General features: G+C 46.3%; 8 protein-coding genes across 8 annotated transcripts; 6 read left to right on the plus strand and 2 right to left on the minus strand.

Moving 5' to 3' along the window:
- Window positions 1–4: 4 nt before the first annotated feature.
- POJ06DRAFT_266755 (type II pantothenate kinase) lies at window positions 5–1,683 on the plus strand (the record flags this gene model as incomplete). The annotated part of the gene is made up of 8 exons (XM_056189182.1): window positions 5–211; window positions 273–579; window positions 631–734; window positions 791–868; window positions 918–978; window positions 1,028–1,322; window positions 1,375–1,575; window positions 1,632–1,683. 8 exons carry the CDS (start codon window positions 5–7, stop codon window positions 1,681–1,683), a joined length of 1,305 nt encoding a protein of 434 aa, XP_056045597.1.
- Window positions 1,684–2,099: 416 nt separating this feature from the next.
- On the minus strand, window positions 2,100–3,046 carry POJ06DRAFT_236776 (uncharacterized protein; the record flags this gene model as incomplete). The annotated part of the gene is made up of 2 exons (XM_056185918.1): window positions 2,100–2,485; window positions 2,539–3,046. 2 exons carry the CDS (start codon window positions 3,044–3,046, stop codon window positions 2,100–2,102), a joined length of 894 nt encoding a protein of 297 aa, XP_056045598.1.
- Window positions 3,047–3,158: 112 nt separating this feature from the next.
- On the minus strand, window positions 3,159–4,644 carry POJ06DRAFT_248919 (uncharacterized protein). The gene is made up of 2 exons (XM_056187095.1): window positions 4,404–4,644; window positions 3,159–4,341 (listed from the first exon to the last, which is right to left on the minus strand). The coding sequence occupies exons 1-2, from the start codon at window positions 4,544–4,546 to the stop codon at window positions 3,540–3,542; spliced, it is 945 nt and encodes a 314-aa protein (XP_056045599.1). The 5' UTR covers window positions 4,547–4,644; the 3' UTR covers window positions 3,159–3,539.
- Window positions 4,645–4,999: 355 nt separating this feature from the next.
- Window positions 5,000–6,382, plus strand: POJ06DRAFT_236778 (uncharacterized protein; the record flags this gene model as incomplete). The annotated part of the gene is made up of 6 exons (XM_056185919.1): window positions 5,000–5,147; window positions 5,241–5,458; window positions 5,518–5,558; window positions 5,609–5,650; window positions 5,710–5,961; window positions 6,019–6,382. The coding sequence occupies 6 exons, from the start codon at window positions 5,000–5,002 to the stop codon at window positions 6,380–6,382; spliced, it is 1,065 nt and encodes a 354-aa protein (XP_056045600.1).
- A 97-nt stretch (window positions 6,383–6,479) lies between these two features.
- On the plus strand, window positions 6,480–7,822 carry POJ06DRAFT_78229 (uncharacterized protein). Its single transcript, XM_056191551.1, has 3 exons — window positions 6,480–7,054; window positions 7,120–7,395; window positions 7,452–7,822. The coding sequence occupies exons 1-3, from the start codon at window positions 6,797–6,799 to the stop codon at window positions 7,746–7,748; spliced, it is 831 nt and encodes a 276-aa protein (XP_056045601.1). The 5' UTR covers window positions 6,480–6,796; the 3' UTR covers window positions 7,749–7,822.
- A 70-nt stretch (window positions 7,823–7,892) lies between these two features.
- POJ06DRAFT_78273 (mitochondrial inner membrane protein Mba1) lies at window positions 7,893–9,266 on the plus strand. Its single transcript, XM_056191552.1, has 6 exons — window positions 7,893–8,223; window positions 8,275–8,386; window positions 8,433–8,534; window positions 8,586–8,799; window positions 8,861–8,993; window positions 9,048–9,266. Exons 1-6 carry the CDS (start codon window positions 8,031–8,033, stop codon window positions 9,158–9,160), a joined length of 867 nt encoding a protein of 288 aa, XP_056045602.1. The 5' UTR covers window positions 7,893–8,030; the 3' UTR covers window positions 9,161–9,266.
- A 1,386-nt stretch (window positions 9,267–10,652) lies between these two features.
- On the plus strand, window positions 10,653–12,822 carry POJ06DRAFT_266761 (glycoside hydrolase superfamily; the record flags this gene model as incomplete). The annotated part of the gene is made up of 4 exons (XM_056189183.1): window positions 10,653–10,755; window positions 10,813–11,007; window positions 11,064–11,177; window positions 11,234–12,822. 4 exons carry the CDS (start codon window positions 10,653–10,655, stop codon window positions 12,820–12,822), a joined length of 2,001 nt encoding a protein of 666 aa, XP_056045603.1.
- Window positions 12,823–13,337: 515 nt separating this feature from the next.
- Window positions 13,338–14,725, plus strand: POJ06DRAFT_248930 (ubiquitin-related domain-containing protein). Its single transcript, XM_056187096.1, has 6 exons — window positions 13,338–13,464; window positions 13,646–13,695; window positions 13,777–13,794; window positions 13,859–13,888; window positions 13,966–14,048; window positions 14,147–14,725. Exons 2-6 carry the CDS (start codon window positions 13,678–13,680, stop codon window positions 14,232–14,234), a joined length of 237 nt encoding a protein of 78 aa, XP_056045604.1. The 5' UTR covers window positions 13,338–13,464; window positions 13,646–13,677; the 3' UTR covers window positions 14,235–14,725.
- The last annotated feature ends 182 nt before the right edge of the window (window positions 14,726–14,907 follow it).

Below are 14,907 nucleotides of genomic sequence, written 5' to 3' on the forward strand. Positions count from 1 at the left end.
GTCAATGCCTTCCTCTCCACGGAGCATCCCTTATCCGGGTGCCATTCGAATAAATGTCCAGGGTGCGTTCATCGTCGATGACGAGCCCTCGAGACCACCCTCTTCGGTTGGGCTACGAACGGCTGACATCAACGGTGGCGGCAAGAACACTCACAACCGCGACATCGTCCTGCCGTACCACACTGCCGATGTCTCCCACATCGCCGTCGATGTACGTCCTTGTCCGCCATATGCGTCTCGTTTCCTCTGACTAACTACAATTGCATCTTTAGATCGGCGGCTCATTGGCGAAGCTCGTCTACTTCACCCGTGATGGCGACAGCATTGGGGGCAGACTAAACTTCACCATGTTCGAGACAGAGAACGTCGAGGATCTCTTCGCGTTCATGTCGAAGCTTATCTCCGCAAAGCGACAGTCGATCTCTGATGGTTCAGTAGACGCCGAGACAACCAGTACAGAAAGGAAGAAAGTTTACATTATGGCAACTGGAGGTGGTGCATACAAGTTTTACGACCGAATGAGAAAGGAGCTGGACGTCGAAATATGGCGCGAAGACGAGATGGAGTGTCTTATAGTAGGTAAGTATAATACTTTGCGTATTTTCTTGTATGCAACGCTAATAATACTAGGCCTGGACTTCTTCATAACAGAAATACCAACAGAAGTATTTACATATAGTGAGCAAAATCCCATGTCGTTCGTGGATGCCAAAGCTGACATCTATCCTTATCTGGTGAGAGTCATCATCCCATCCCATGCTTACTATCCCTCTACTAACCTCTTTTTCAGCTTGTAAATATAGGGTCTGGTGTCAGCTTGATTATGGTTTCTGGTCCACGGCAATTTAAGCGTATTGGTGGCTCGTCGGTTAGTGGTTTAGGAGTCTTACGATAGTACGGGCTAACATTCACAATAGCTAGGCGGAGGCACTCTCTGGGGACTACTGTCGTTACTAACTGGAGCGAAATCATTTGATGGTAAGAGTAACTAGGTTATTGCTCATAGCAATACTCTGACAACATCTAGAAATGTTAGATATGGCCGCTAATGGCGACAACACCAACGTCGACATGCTAGTGGGTGATATATATGGCTCAGACTACGGACGAATAGGACTCAAGTCAACCACGATTGCCAGCAGTTTCGGTAAGGTTTTCAAGAAACGATTAGAATCTGCCGATGGCGTACAGATCAGTGATCAGACGGGAAACAGCGTCGAATTATATGGAGCTTCGCATGAGCATGAAGATGGCGAGGATGTGGCCCCGCCCGCGCGGTTTAGAGCCGAGGACATAAGTAGAAGTCTGCTTTATGCTGTCAGGTATGTTCGACCGTCCTCACCTACTGCATGATCTCTTTAATGACAATATTAGCAATAATATTGGTCAAATTGCATATCTCCAAGCTCAAAGGTACAACCTGGAACACATTTATTTCGGGGGCTCATTTATTCGAGGTCATCCTCAGACCATGAATACACTGTCATATGCGATTAACTTCTGGTCGAATGGCGAAAAGAAAGCATTCTTTTTACGGCATGAAGGTTATCTCGGGGCTGTAGGTGCTTTCTTGAAGTATGTAGATTTAGTGAATGATATATCATTTGATATTTTCTTGCTGACATAAACAGACGACAACCCACGGGCTGGGGTCGAAGAAATTCCATGGAGGAGAAGAGATAATTTATAATATAGCGAGTGGCAATAGAGGCGGGACATTAGAATTTGTACATATATTCTCATAATCTTATGCTACACCTAATACAACGGCGGGTTGCTCATTGTTCAACCATCAATTTTAGCTCCTCTATAAAATATCGGACGTCGTTATGTTTGACGGCAATGTCGACAACACGTGAAATATGTAATGTCGAGGGATTAATCATTGTAGCGTTGTAAAATCTGCCTTTGTTGAATGATAGTTTCACTTCAAATGTTCGCTCCTTGGAATTCTTAAAACTCAAGATGACTTGCTCGGATACTCTGTCGACGTGTACTTTATCTATGAAAAGTAGCGACTTCAGTATATATAGAACATTGGAATACCTCAAAGTTTGTCAGTAACCAACCAAGTTTAACCTATCATTTATGACAGCGACTTACCACCGTCCAATATTTTCTTTCGCGACAGTCTTTCCTTGCCTCATCTCCAATTGCCGTTCTTCAACCGCAAGTCTCGCCGCTTCCTCCAATCTCTTGCTAAGCTCCGATAGTCTTCCAAGTTCAGCGGTAAGGTTTTCCAACTCTCGCCTTTTACCTGGGATGATAACTTCTTTGAGTTCATGAATATCTCTATCAAGCTCCAAATCTTGTGTTATTAGGTTTCCGTATAGATCTCGAGTCTCTTTAAGTGACAAAGCCTGATGGCCGTCTTTATCGGCTTCATCTTCGCCCCTTTCTAGTTCTCGTACTTCTGCTTCCATACTTTCTATTTCTTGCAGCATATCTTCAGCCTGACCCACCTCTGTTTTCAGTATTTCGTATTCTATAACATAGTCAGTCATAATCACGACAAACGCGCAGAGAAACCAAACGCACTGTCACAAACTTCTCCAACGAGCGCAGTGATCTGATCAGACGCATCCTGGAGCGCGTTCTTCTTGTCAACAAGAACCTGCTTTAACCCGGCATTCCGTTGAGTCGCTTCATCCAAATCCTTCTCTTTAATCCTCCATATCCTCAAATCCTTCCGCTCATTTGAATCCTCGTTCTCCGTCTCCCCCTCGTCATCGTTATCATCTAAAATAACGCGCAAGAATGTCTCCTTGGTCTCCTGCTCCAAGTATGTAACTTTCAACTTTGAGAACAACTCCTTGAAGTCCTTCAGCTCGACTTCAATAGCAGCTGGATTCGAACAGTCAACGGATATATTCTGCGCCATGTGTGTAGGCGAACGGAGAGGACTGCCGCTCCCAAGTGCAATGGAGCACCGCGTGGACCATTCTTTAAAATCGTGTTCTTGGTTTGTGAAATTGAGTCGCGCGTTTGTAAACTCCGCCAGAATTTGACTGTGGTGAGATAGGAAGTCATCCGTGATGGTCGACATTCTTGTCCTCCGTGTCGTCTTTGTATTGAATGCTCGATTATGAAATGTGGCGGCACTATACTGTGCGTGTATGATTCTAGCGCGCGATTGTTTGTTTATGACCTGTTTTATGAGATGCGGCTCAACCCTTACCCGACTAAGGTATTGTGTCTCCATCATCAAATTGGCAAATTGAGACGCATAGTATTATTCAGCGATCTAAATTTCGTGCTAGTCTCCAATTACGATGCAGAAAGTGCGTACATATTACATTACATTAGACTTCCCAAACTGTCATGCAAGTGATACAGTAGCATACAACAGACTTGGTTCCCGACCAATAGTCAATTGCTCAGAGCGCATGTGACCTGTCCAGTAGAATACCATCAGGCTATAGTAATCGGCTACTCATATCTAGTAATCCAAATACCACGGATGCGAGGCACTAGAATCTGGTGACTAATCAGTAGGTTGCGTCTCTAATACTCCCGGTCACTGTTGTCACTAAGCATAGTCATGAGTCACCGTAATCCTTGCTGTTGAGTCGAAGATGTTCATCCCCGTCCTTACGTCGATAACTATTGCTGTGGTGAAGCATGCTCCTGTGAATGTCTCTATCGCTTTCACTTCTGTGTCTCTGAGTGTGACTGTGTTGCCCGAGGTGAGTTTGGCTGTGGTTCTCGCGATGTCTATGTCTATCCCCATCCCGTCCTGGAGAACTATGCCTTGATCTATGTCGATGTTCTTCGTAATGGCTATTACTGTGACTTTCATCGTGCCTGTGACCGTTTTTCTCAACGACTTCGACGTGGTTGGGCCATTGGTCCTTATGCTCTCTGAGACGCCGATGAGACCCGGACGAGTAGCCATCTTCACGATCGGAACCAGAATCTCGCTTCCTTTTTGAAAGTCGAAGCGAGCTTTTAATTACTTGGCGACCACTCTTTGATATATTCCACGACGAGTCGCCGGAGTCTGACTGGGTACTCCTCTCCATGCTATAATATCTTTCTTCGCGTCGTCGCAAATGAGACGAATTAGGAGAAGAATGCTTGCGCATATCCGTCTCATTATGCCGCCTTCGCCTCGAACTTCTGTCTCGGCCTTCGTCACCATCGTCACTCCAGTCCCGATTCGATGATGGTCGGAGAGACAAAGTAGACTTCGACCGAGACGGATTTTCCAACTCGTTTAATACCTTTAGTCGTGTCGCCGCATCGTCTGCTTCTCTCTTCAGTAACGCGGTATTGTGAAAGTCGGCGTTCTTAACAACGCGCTTGAGGAATTCGGTATTAGGTTTTAGTCCGTTCGGATTCCTGTGTGTTTGCCTTAGTCAAATGACTTCACTTACAGAGTCGAAATTGCTAAAATAACTTACTGTCTCTTTATAAAAGCATTGATGCCTTCACGTTCTTGTCGTTTCTCCTTTTGCAATGCTTCCTGAATAAGCAAGAGCACGAAATTATCATCTGGCTCATCGGGCACAACCTCTTTTCGAAAAAGTCTAGAGTCTCTTGGCATGATTCATGACTGTGCAATCGTACGCCTGTCCGATCTGTAAAAGTACGTGGGAATTGATATAGAAGAATAGCAGCTACATGAATGTTGTTGGTCTCGATTATTGGCCCGTGTTGAGCTAATCACAACTGATGCCGGCCAGGCTCGTGATCAGCGAGAAAAAGTCACACTAACCCGCAACTCCATCCGCGCTAAAATTGCAGTTGGCACAACTGCACCGCTAGTCACGCTGTTAAGCATTATCTTACACTCTGCCTCCGCATTTACAGTCCGCCACTCAGTGGGTATAACTACCCGACGCAAACCCGAACCCGATTCCTCTCCCTTCCCTTTCCCTGCCCTCACCCTCGCTCCATAAACAATCCATCTTTGAAACATTGAAGGAATCGTCTGGCGACGCGCTACTTGGATTTTCCGTGAAAGTTCGTTAGAAGTATAAGATCTGCTCGACAGAAAATGCCACCCACTCGTTCTAATTACGCGAATCTACAAGCCGCCTCTCAGGCCATTTCTCAGAGTGACCTCGCAACTGCATTCATCACCTCTGAAATTGGCGATACTGCTAGCGCAGTCAATTTGGCGCAGAATCTCGCCGGCGCAACTGGTACGTGAGGTTTTTCTGATTTTTTTGACAAGGGATTGGCTAGGGACATGGTATTGGACTGTGTGAGTTTTGTTGTGGTGCTTTGGCTGACAGTGCTCGAAGTCGCGGCCCAGCCTACCGCGAGAAAGCGCAAGGCTCCGACTAAGACGGTGCACGAACAGCAACAACAGCAACAACAACATCAACAACAGCAGCAGCAGCAGCAGCAGCAGCAGCAGCAGCAACAGCAGCAGCCCGTTGCGCAGAAAAGAAAGACGAGAACGAAATGGACTGACGCAGAGACCAATGACTTACTGAGGGGCTGTAATACGGTATGTTACGCGCCCTACTGAATGAGGAGTGAAGGTGGGCTGACCTTGGTTATCAATAGTACGGTGTCGGAAATTGGAAAAAGATTCTTCAGGATCCTCAGTATGTTGTTCCGGTTGCGTTGTGCGATGGACCTTGCTAACAATCACTAGATTCACATTTAACAACCGGTCGGCTGTAGATCTCAAGGACAGGTTCGTGAATATTGTGCACACGGGACAAAGACTCGAATACTGATTGTGCGCATGCGTAGATTCCGCACTTATTTCCCTGACGAATATCGAAGACTTTACCCTAACGCTACTACCCATGGAGGTAGACGGCAACGGGCGCCACTTCCGAACGCATTACCGAAAGTGAATAGAAAGGAGCGCCGAAGCTTCACGCCAGAGGAAGACGCGCGACTTCTCGAAGGATTCCTCAAGCACGGCCCGTCTTGGTCAAAGATCCAAAAAGATGAGGAACTCAACCTGTTTGAACGGCGTAGTACTGACTTACGGGATCGGTAGGTGCAAACAACCGTTGGCTGATACCGTCGCGAAGTTACTAATATTTCGTGCAGGTTCCGAAATGCTTTCCCAGAGAAGTATGCTGCTGCAGGATTTAAAACAAGGCCAAAGCACAGCTCCGCGAATAATCGGCAGTCTCGTACAGCTCCAATTGAGACTGTGCCAGAACAGGGCGTGTCCGATATTGTGGACAACATTTTGAATGGAAATGCAGGAACTTGGGGAGCGGATGATGACCACAGTGGTGCGTTGTTTGGCACTACCGCCGACTTGGTTGATCCAACTGCGACAGCTGGCGGAAACGGCGAAGTGTTCTATGACGCCAGTAGTGGTTCAATAGCACAACTGGTCAGCGGTAACGAAAACAAGATTCCCATCGACCCTAAGGTCACCGAGGCTTCATCTCGCCGCAAATAACTCGTCGATATTCCAATGTTTTGATGTTGTCGGGGCGTTGGCTTCTTTTGGAGGGAATTGATATTGTGTTTTGCTATGGTTTTAATATTTGACAAGATAGTCCTATTCCAACGTTCTGTTGCGACGATGATTAGTGTAAATTATGCAAGTAGTGGTTTGATTCTGTCCTTGGTTCTTATATATGAATATTACTGGGAGACATTGTTAAATTGTTGTTATTTATATATGGATATATGTATGTGTGCTTTGGTTGTGGACGTGTGTACCGTATTTTCGTTCGTTTAACCACAACCTTGTATTCAACAGTGCGCTCGACGATGCTAATAATGAATTCTCGCAACTTCCTCTCATGGCACGTTATCTTTCATTGATCGTTTCATTATCGTCGCAGTACTACTAAGCGTATTGTTGCCAATGTCGAAATTGCCTGACCTATTACGAGTGTTCGACGGCGCGCATCTCCCGCCTTCGCGGACTTACCCTCAACTCATACTGGTCACCTCGGCGCTCTCGACCAACAGTTCATGGCTTCTCCAACATTTTGTCAGGGCAAGTATTGCAAATCAGCATGGTTCTCTATACGGGTCCGATAGCCTACCGCAGAAGCGGCCGGTCGTTTTTGTGTCATTCTTGCACGACTTGGAATTTCATGCACGATGTTTTAGGAAAACTGTAAGCATTTTGATCTAGAGCTTATACAAATTCGAGGGAGTGCTTGTTGGTTAATGATACGATAGGGTCTTGATTTGAATGCAATTATTACCGAAAAGCGATTTATTTACGTCGATGGCTTCACTCAATTATTTGTTGCGACTCCACCCGAAACGAACTCGATGGTGTACCTGCAGTCCGCCAATAAATCAACATGGCTAGACCAAGTCAGGTCAGCAATTTTAGAGGCGAAAGCTGGAGGTATATCGCCCACTCTGATCTTTGAAGGTCTGGATAGTTTGCATGCGCTGGGAATAATGACTGCGAAGGAGATACTTCGCTTTGTGAACAATTTGCAGGAGGTAAGCAAGACCTCGTTGCGGTACAGTACGAGTATTGAAGGTTGATCTGTAATTAGGATTCCGGAATTTCAATAATATCGGCATACAGTGCCGACAGAATGCTAGACGGCATGTCTACGCTCGCACAAGAGCAGACCACATATTTATTCTCCCTCGTTCGGCGGGCGGTCGCTGTTTTCAGTGTAAGGTCGCTTAGTACGGGTATGGCGGAGGATGTCACGGGCGCAATTAGAATCACAAAGGGAGGACAGCCATGTGAAGCGAGAGAAATTGTCGACGAGAATGAGTTTCATTATTTCCTTGGTGATGGGAACATTGGTGGTGTGAAGGTGTTTGAGAAAGGACGCTGGTAGAGTGTTTGGCAGATGTATATAACAACAAATTAGAATTTCTCGGTCTAGTAGTACTATATATTAATATAGCGCGGTAAATTAGATGCGAATCGCTAAATTATAATATCAGCTGGGGTCGACCGCTCCTGCGGCGCGGCATTGCAAGAGTTATCTCGCGATGCCCGCGCCAAAAAGGTGGAGCGCGTGAAAGTCTTCATCAGAAACTTCGACGCCTGTTCAACGATCGTATTGACCCGCAAAGTCCGGCTCACCAAAGAGAGAGATAAAATATAGAGTGTTAAAATGACTTTTGCGAGAATCAGCACCCGAGTGCCCGTTTCCAGGGCACTTATTAGACCTTTACCGTTCCTTGAATCATCAAAGCCGTTCGCGACACAATTCAGATTATTACAGCCAAGTTGCTATATATCAGCACGCGGATATGCCGACGATAGATCACAGACTATTTCAGCTTACCAATTGGGCGTCGGATCTAGTATGTGAGACTCAGGCGAGTACCAGGAGACAGGGACGTTAACTGTTCTAGATGACTATATTCCACCGACGGGACAGAATCTTCCCAAGGCCACTGAACATACCCGACTATACTTTAAAGCGCTTGGCAGATATCAGCTCCATTTTTTCAAGCAAACACTTACGTATGATCATCCTCTTCAGCGACACGAAGATACTAATATACTATAGGAGAATACTACTTCGACTCAAATATCGAACCAAACTTGACTACAAGGATTTGGAGACACGATCTGAGGACATATACATTGAGTTGAATAAATTCTTTGCAGCGTATGTATATGCTGCATTATACTGCCCCAATAGGCACTAATAGCTGGCTAGACGCAAGTCTTCGAGTTTGTCACGCCTTAGTACGATGTTTGTCGAAGAGAATCTCAAGGATCGGATTAAGAATATGAACAAGGACTGGAAATTGTCATGGGCCCTTGAGGATACCATCGAAAAGACTCGGTGTGTCAGCGTGTCTCCGATAGCTCTTGGTCAGGATGAACCACTCCAATTCGTTCAGCTAATATACAGGTTCCACACACTTCAGGTACTTATTAGAAATGTTGTCTAGTTATGGCAGTTGAAAAATTAATATTCCTGCGGAATAGAAACTGGAACTTACTTATACGAAGAATAAGAATATTCCTAAGCAACTCGAAGAGAAGAAGGTGCTTGACTACGTAGTGTACGTGTATGACATTCAAGAGGATGACCTAAGAATTATGGGATCCGTATTTGAAAGTGAGTTCATTGTCCAATGATTATGTTGAATTGTTGCTAATGTCTGGCTCAAAGCGCCCGTCACCGAGCCATTGCCGGTCCAGATGACATCCGAGAAATTAGTTCTTGCCGCGATGCAGACCAAGGGGGATCTCTTCCGAAAGAGGCCTGCGCTACCGAAGTTTTAACCAAGCCTGACATTGTAGACCAATTATTGTACATAAGGGAAGTTTGGATGTTCTTAGACGATTTACACTTTTACGCTTAGTCAATGAAGATTAGCGGGTGAACTGCTTTTACGATCATGCAATATTTATACACTTCCTGGTCTTTTGATGAATAAACCAGTCCTCAGATTCAATGTGACTTCCACCTTATTTCTGGTGGTGTCAGAAGATTATTAGAGGTTCGACAACCCTGTGGCGTTGGTGCATGCTAGATGATTGTGCTTAACTTGGACAGACCATGCGCCGGCAGCGCACTGTAAATAAGTGCACAATACGATAACGTGATTGCTGCTTAGGTGCCTGTCAATAATTTTTTTTTGTGAATTCCCAATGGCGTAACTAAATGCATTATTTAAATGCCAGTCGACAGGTCGCAGGAACATACGGCAGCCAAGAAAACAACGTCGACGACGGGCCATATCATGGTACCGACGTGCAAGAACAAAAAGGCGACTGACATCTCGGTTCTGGAATTCAGATCTCTGACTAACAATTGATCCAGAGATAGCTCAGCTCCGGTAAGACGGAAGCGACTAGACGATTAACGAGACGATTAAAGCAGTGCTGAAAGCAGTAGTGTGGCTGGTTTTGGTAAACTACATGTGGCTGGGCGGGCGGCAATTGCGGGACAGTAACTACCAACAAGGGTGCAAGTGAATGGATCTGTGGCGTCATTCGTGGCTGCGCGCTTTCCCGTTGCGGCGCGAATACATGAGCCGCACTGGACCCTTCTGGGCTGAAAAGCAAGTGTCTATCTATCTATGTTCGTGGGCCAACTTGTCAGGAGCCGTCTACCACTAGTGCTCGCTGCATCTGGCTCTCCATCCAGCCCCGTCGTTAATTTTTGGTATTTCTACCGGTAATTATGCGTCGAAATTGAAGCTGGTTCAAGGTACCATACCATTTCTTCCCGTTGGGTGAAGGTGAATATTTTCTGTAACTGAAGATTTACGCTACAGAGGTGGTTGGTCCTCCTTCTCCTTCCGGCCTGATATCTGCCTGACTGTGACTAGCATTTGCCCTTCCCATACCAAAATCACTCTTGCTCTCCCATTCTGTCGGTGGTAGCGGGGTCCTAATCCAGAAGTCTGCCCTGCCGCCCGCGACTCTTGTGCTGCAACTTTTCGTTACCCCAGCGGGCTCTGAGAGACATGAGATCTGTTGACCTTAGACGGGTACCGTGCCTTGCCATGTTGTGTATGAGCTCATGGTCTGTACCAGATCTGCGTCAACGGTCCAGTCGAAGTCCGCAGCTCTATTTAGACACTAAACTTCGCCTTCACCCCTTCTGTTCTTTCGACCTCCTTTCTGTTACGCTCTGTTGTCCTGGACGGTCTCATTATCAGACTCTTTATTTCTTCTGCGCGTATTAGGTGCATCGTTCGAGATCAACGTGTGTGCTTCGTTAAAGCATCGGCCTTTGGCTCCCGGACTCGACATTTGACAATAGCCCATGTATTTCTCGTCACCATCATCAGTCAGATCAAGCCGGTGGACGGCGGGTTTAACACTGCTGCTAGGATTGCTATGGAACATCTCATGGTCAGATGCCGCAGGTGTGTAGTCACTTCTGTCAATAGCTCCACTTCGTTTTGCTGATTCTTCGCGTCCAGCTTTACCTGAGATTTTCTACACCACCGTCAATGAGCCTCCCGTCTATGTTACTGTTACCAGCTGCTACACTGGTACTACCGACGTTGTTGTTGGTACGGTTACTGTCACTCAACTGATAACGCAGACCAACACCGGCATTGCCGTTGCGACCGGTAGTGGTACTGATGTCGACGCAGTCACTGCTACTAGCAACGGTATGTGCTCCTAACCGAAATTTATAGCACGTATGGCTTGCTAATTGTGGAAATAGATTATGTTACGGCTAGTTACGTCACGACTCTTGAGCCAACCACCACCGATTTTGTAAATGTATCAGTCTCGCCTGAAGAGAGCACGACGTCAGCTTACGGGACCACTTCCGACTGTATGTACTTCCTTCAGCTATTCCTGACTGGATCAGATTTGTTAATGTTTCTTCAGCTACGTACTCCACTGTCACATACGAGACCGAGACGACTTCTGTCGACGATTTCTCGAGTTCAACAGAAGTTGTGGCTGAACCTACATCTACAACTCTACCGACCGATAGTGTAACGACCGCCTACGAACCTAGCTCCTATTCAACGTCTGAAGGCTACTTTGAGTTTTCGTCTTCTAGCTCAAATGTTTATATCGAGCCTACTTCTTCTTGGACTAGCGCAGAAGCCGGCGTGACATCCACTGATTCTGCCGAAGCATCCGCCACAGTCTCCGAGTCCAGCGCTTACACTGACGCGCCGTCTTCTACCACTGCGGAACCCACTTACGAGACCAGCAGTATCGAATCGCTTTCCGAGTCCTCAACGTACCCTGTTCCATCTTCGTCGATATTGTATTACGCGTCCCAGACATCTTCTGATATTGCGGGCTCGTCCTCGTCGACTATTTCCAGTGAAATCAGCTCGCCAACCATTACCACGATTCCCAGTGAATATGCTTCGTCGACTTTGACATCTAGCCAGGATACTACTTCGACTACAACCACGCTCCACACTACGATTACGGTCACCATCACTTGGGCATGGACTACCATTTCGACCGAGTTTGAAGACGCCACGTCGTCGTCGGTTGTGGTCTCTCCTACTACCTCGCTACCGTCAACGTCCACAATCACAACATCGATGTCACTTTCGACTATCGCAGACCCCGCCACTTCAACTGTAGAAGAAATGACGTCCACCTCGGTTCCCGCGACTACCGACTCCAGCTCCACCCCTGTGTCGACCATTATTCCGCACGCCTTGACCTACAGTCCGTACACAGACTCTGGGAACTGTAAGGCTGCTGAGGAAGTCTCCGAAGATCTCGCCATCATCGCAGCTAAAGGTATCTCCACCGTCCGCATTTACGGCACCGACTGCAATTCCCTCAGTACCGTCGAATCTGCCGCCGAGATGTACGGACTTAAACTCATACAGGGTCTCTGGATTGATTCGTCGGGGGTGGACTCGATTGACAGTGGCGTCAGCGATCTTATTTCGTGGGGTTCCTCCATGGACAGCCATTGGAATATGATCTCGATGATTGTAGTTGGCAACGAGGCCATTTTTAACGGCTTTGTTACTGTTTCGGATCTCTTGACGAAAATTACCTCCGTTCGAACGCAGTTACGGGACGCAGGCTATACTGGACCAATCACGACCGCTGAAACGCCGAATGTGTTTGTCGAGAATCCGGAACTCTGTACGTCGGACTCGCTTGACATTGTGGCCATAAACGCACAGCCTTACTTTGACCAATACGCTACTCCTGAGACGGCGGGGCAGTTTGACTTGGACCAGATCCAATTGACGAAGGCCGCTTGCAATAGCAAGGACGTCTTTATCACAGAGACTGGATTTCCAAGCTCTGGACTAACGAACTACAATAACGTCCCGTCGGTAGAGAACCAAATGATCGCAATCAAGAATATATTAGAGGCGACGGATGGCAATGTCACGTTGTTTACCATGTACAACGATCGATGGAAGGCCCTCGGACCATATGAAGTTGAACAGTCGTTCGGTATGTTGCATTTTATCGGATCATGATGGTTTGCAGACGAAGGCTAATGGGCGCTTAGGCATAATTCAAATATTACCTTAAAGATCAAAATGTCCCCAATGTATCTATACTGTACTTTATCCGCCAATGTAGTCGGCGTGTGTTTTATTTAGTGTACTTTCTACAGCATATCTGTTCCTGTCATCTACTTTGTATATTTGGCGCTATGTGACTATTACTAATTATTGGGATTTTATCGTTCTTGGGAAAATTCGTTGTGTCTTAAATTTGTGTATTAGTGTATGCATACCAAACTATGGATATGCGTTTGAGAAGAGGGCATTGGACGCTATTGAATTGTGCTTGTGGTATCAACGACAGAATATTTAACGTATCAGTGTGTATTCGTAGCTATGTAGTAGGTAATACTAATTTACTGAACTAATCCTTGCCGTATGTACCGCGATAAGATCGTTTAAAATAGCTCCTTAGCTCCTATCACACGGACTGGACGCGACGATTAGCACAGTGCATAAGGGGCTCGTAGATGCTGGCTTCCGCTCTCCAAAGGTATCGATTGTCCATTGTCTCCCGTAATCGACAATTATCATCGGCACGGTAAACCGACGTCGTTATTCGTGGAGATTCTACTGGCAACTATTTCAGTGCAGAAAAATTACAAAAAGGAGGTAGGTAGTGAATTGCGACGTAAAAATGGCCTAGGACGCATCTACCAGAGACGCATTTGAGTGAACGGCAGCGTCCTCTACGGTTGATATCTTCCTATGCGTGGGCCTTTCGTCTGTGCAAGCAGGAGGGAAATGCGATCACGCAGTCACTTTCCAGGAACATAACTGACTGCTCTAACAGCTCATAATCGTGCCTACAAGTAGTTAGTCAAAATGCTAATCAAGGTTAAGGTAATTAGTCCTTCTACCAGCTCCCGCGTTAGGTATCCGAGCGCATTCTCTCTGATAACACCAAACTAACTACATTACTAGACCCTCACTGGAAAGGAGGTCAGTACCGTTGTTAATGCGGCCGAACCGAAATGACGGCAGCTTTTAACGTGGCTGTATTTAGATCGAGTTGGACATTGAGCCCACTGATAAGGTACTTTGCCTGCGCGCGGTTATTGGAGCGCAACAATTTTGTTTGTCGAAAAGCCAATTCTAATTGAGGTATGGCAGGTTGCGCGGATTAAGGAGCGTGTCGAAGAGAAAGAAGGCATCCCACCGTCCCAACAGCGACTGATCTACGGAGGAAAACAAATGTGAGTGTGCAATTAGCTGTGCTTCCTTGATCTCGAGTGCGACTGCGAGATCTAGTAGCATATTGTGAAGCGGCTGTGCTAATTATTGTCATCCATAGGGCGGACGATAAGCCAGCTAGCGAATACAACCTCGAAGGTGGCGCTACATTGCATTTAGTCCTCGCTCTCCGAGGTGGTCGATTGTAAGCTGGTGACGCCATATTCTCCTGGAGTAAGCCACAGAGTGAAGTACATGGGAAAGTAAACGTAGCCAGTGAGCAAGATGGGAAATCTGGCTGAAGATATGCGGTGTAATGGATCACTCTTGTATCATAGCCCACCAATCAGCTACATAGAGCACGGGAATAGAATATGACTATACTAACCCTATTGTTCGCAGAATGATCTTGAGTAGATGTATATTGCCCGTCACGGTTGTGTTCGGGTGCGCGAGTTTGCTGTGTTTTCGATTGACGCGTGATTTTGCTCATAAGATGTGACATTTGGTTTTCCGTTTGTAAATATACTGGTTTCATATTAACAAGTCAGAATAATTGTTTCGGTCGATATCGATATACGTGACGTTCTATGGCGATGGGAAGGAATGCTAACTAGAGCGATAGCCAAGCCTGAATGCTTCCATGACTACATGTCCAATAGCCCCGGCCCGCCTCGGCAATCGTACAGTATAGTAGACAATGGAACCTTAATTACCGACTTTTCAAACCCACGCTTATTAATATCGCGCAGTTATGACTTATGAGACACCAAATGTATATCTGGGTTAACCCACTACATGACGGCTGCGAAAGACCGATTCATCCATAACATAATTCTCATTTTTAATATCCCATTAACTTACTGAATATTGTCGACCGGT

The sequence above is a fragment of the Lipomyces tetrasporus genome (genome assembly GCF_029532465.1).
Source record: "Lipomyces tetrasporus strain NRRL Y-64009 chromosome Unknown POJ06scaffold_3, whole genome shotgun sequence".
NCBI lineage: Eukaryota > Fungi > Ascomycota > Lipomycetes > Lipomycetales > Lipomycetaceae > Lipomyces > Lipomyces tetrasporus.

Excerpts from the sequence above, each read along its gene's own strand:
- POJ06DRAFT_248919 (XM_056187095.1), bottom strand. The coding sequence starts at position 4,546 with ATGCCAAGAGACTCTAGACTTTTTCGAAAAGAGGTTGTGCCCGATGAG. Across the intron at positions 4,342-4,403 it reads AATGCTTTTATAAAGAGACA|GAATCCGAACGGACTAAAAC; the intron begins GTAAGTTATTTT and ends GCAAACACACAG.
- POJ06DRAFT_78229 (XM_056191551.1), top strand. The coding sequence starts at position 6,797 with ATGTCGAAATTGCCTGACCTATTACGAGTGTTCGACGGCGCGCATCTC. Across the intron at positions 7,055-7,119 it reads CACGATGTTTTAGGAAAACT|GGTCTTGATTTGAATGCAAT; the intron begins GTAAGCATTTTG and ends ATGATACGATAG. Across the intron at positions 7,396-7,451 it reads TTGTGAACAATTTGCAGGAG|GATTCCGGAATTTCAATAAT; the intron begins GTAAGCAAGACC and ends ATCTGTAATTAG.
- POJ06DRAFT_78273 (XM_056191552.1), top strand. The coding sequence starts at position 8,031 with ATGACTTTTGCGAGAATCAGCACCCGAGTGCCCGTTTCCAGGGCACTT. Across the intron at positions 8,535-8,585 it reads TTGAATAAATTCTTTGCAGC|ACGCAAGTCTTCGAGTTTGT; the intron begins GTATGTATATGC and ends ATAGCTGGCTAG. Across the intron at positions 8,994-9,047 it reads TATGGGATCCGTATTTGAAA|CGCCCGTCACCGAGCCATTG; the intron begins GTGAGTTCATTG and ends TCTGGCTCAAAG.
- POJ06DRAFT_248930 (XM_056187096.1), top strand. Across the intron at positions 13,889-13,965 it reads ACATTGAGCCCACTGATAAG|GTTGCGCGGATTAAGGAGCG; the intron begins GTACTTTGCCTG and ends GAGGTATGGCAG. Across the intron at positions 14,049-14,146 it reads ATCTACGGAGGAAAACAAAT|GGCGGACGATAAGCCAGCTA; the intron begins GTGAGTGTGCAA and ends TGTCATCCATAG.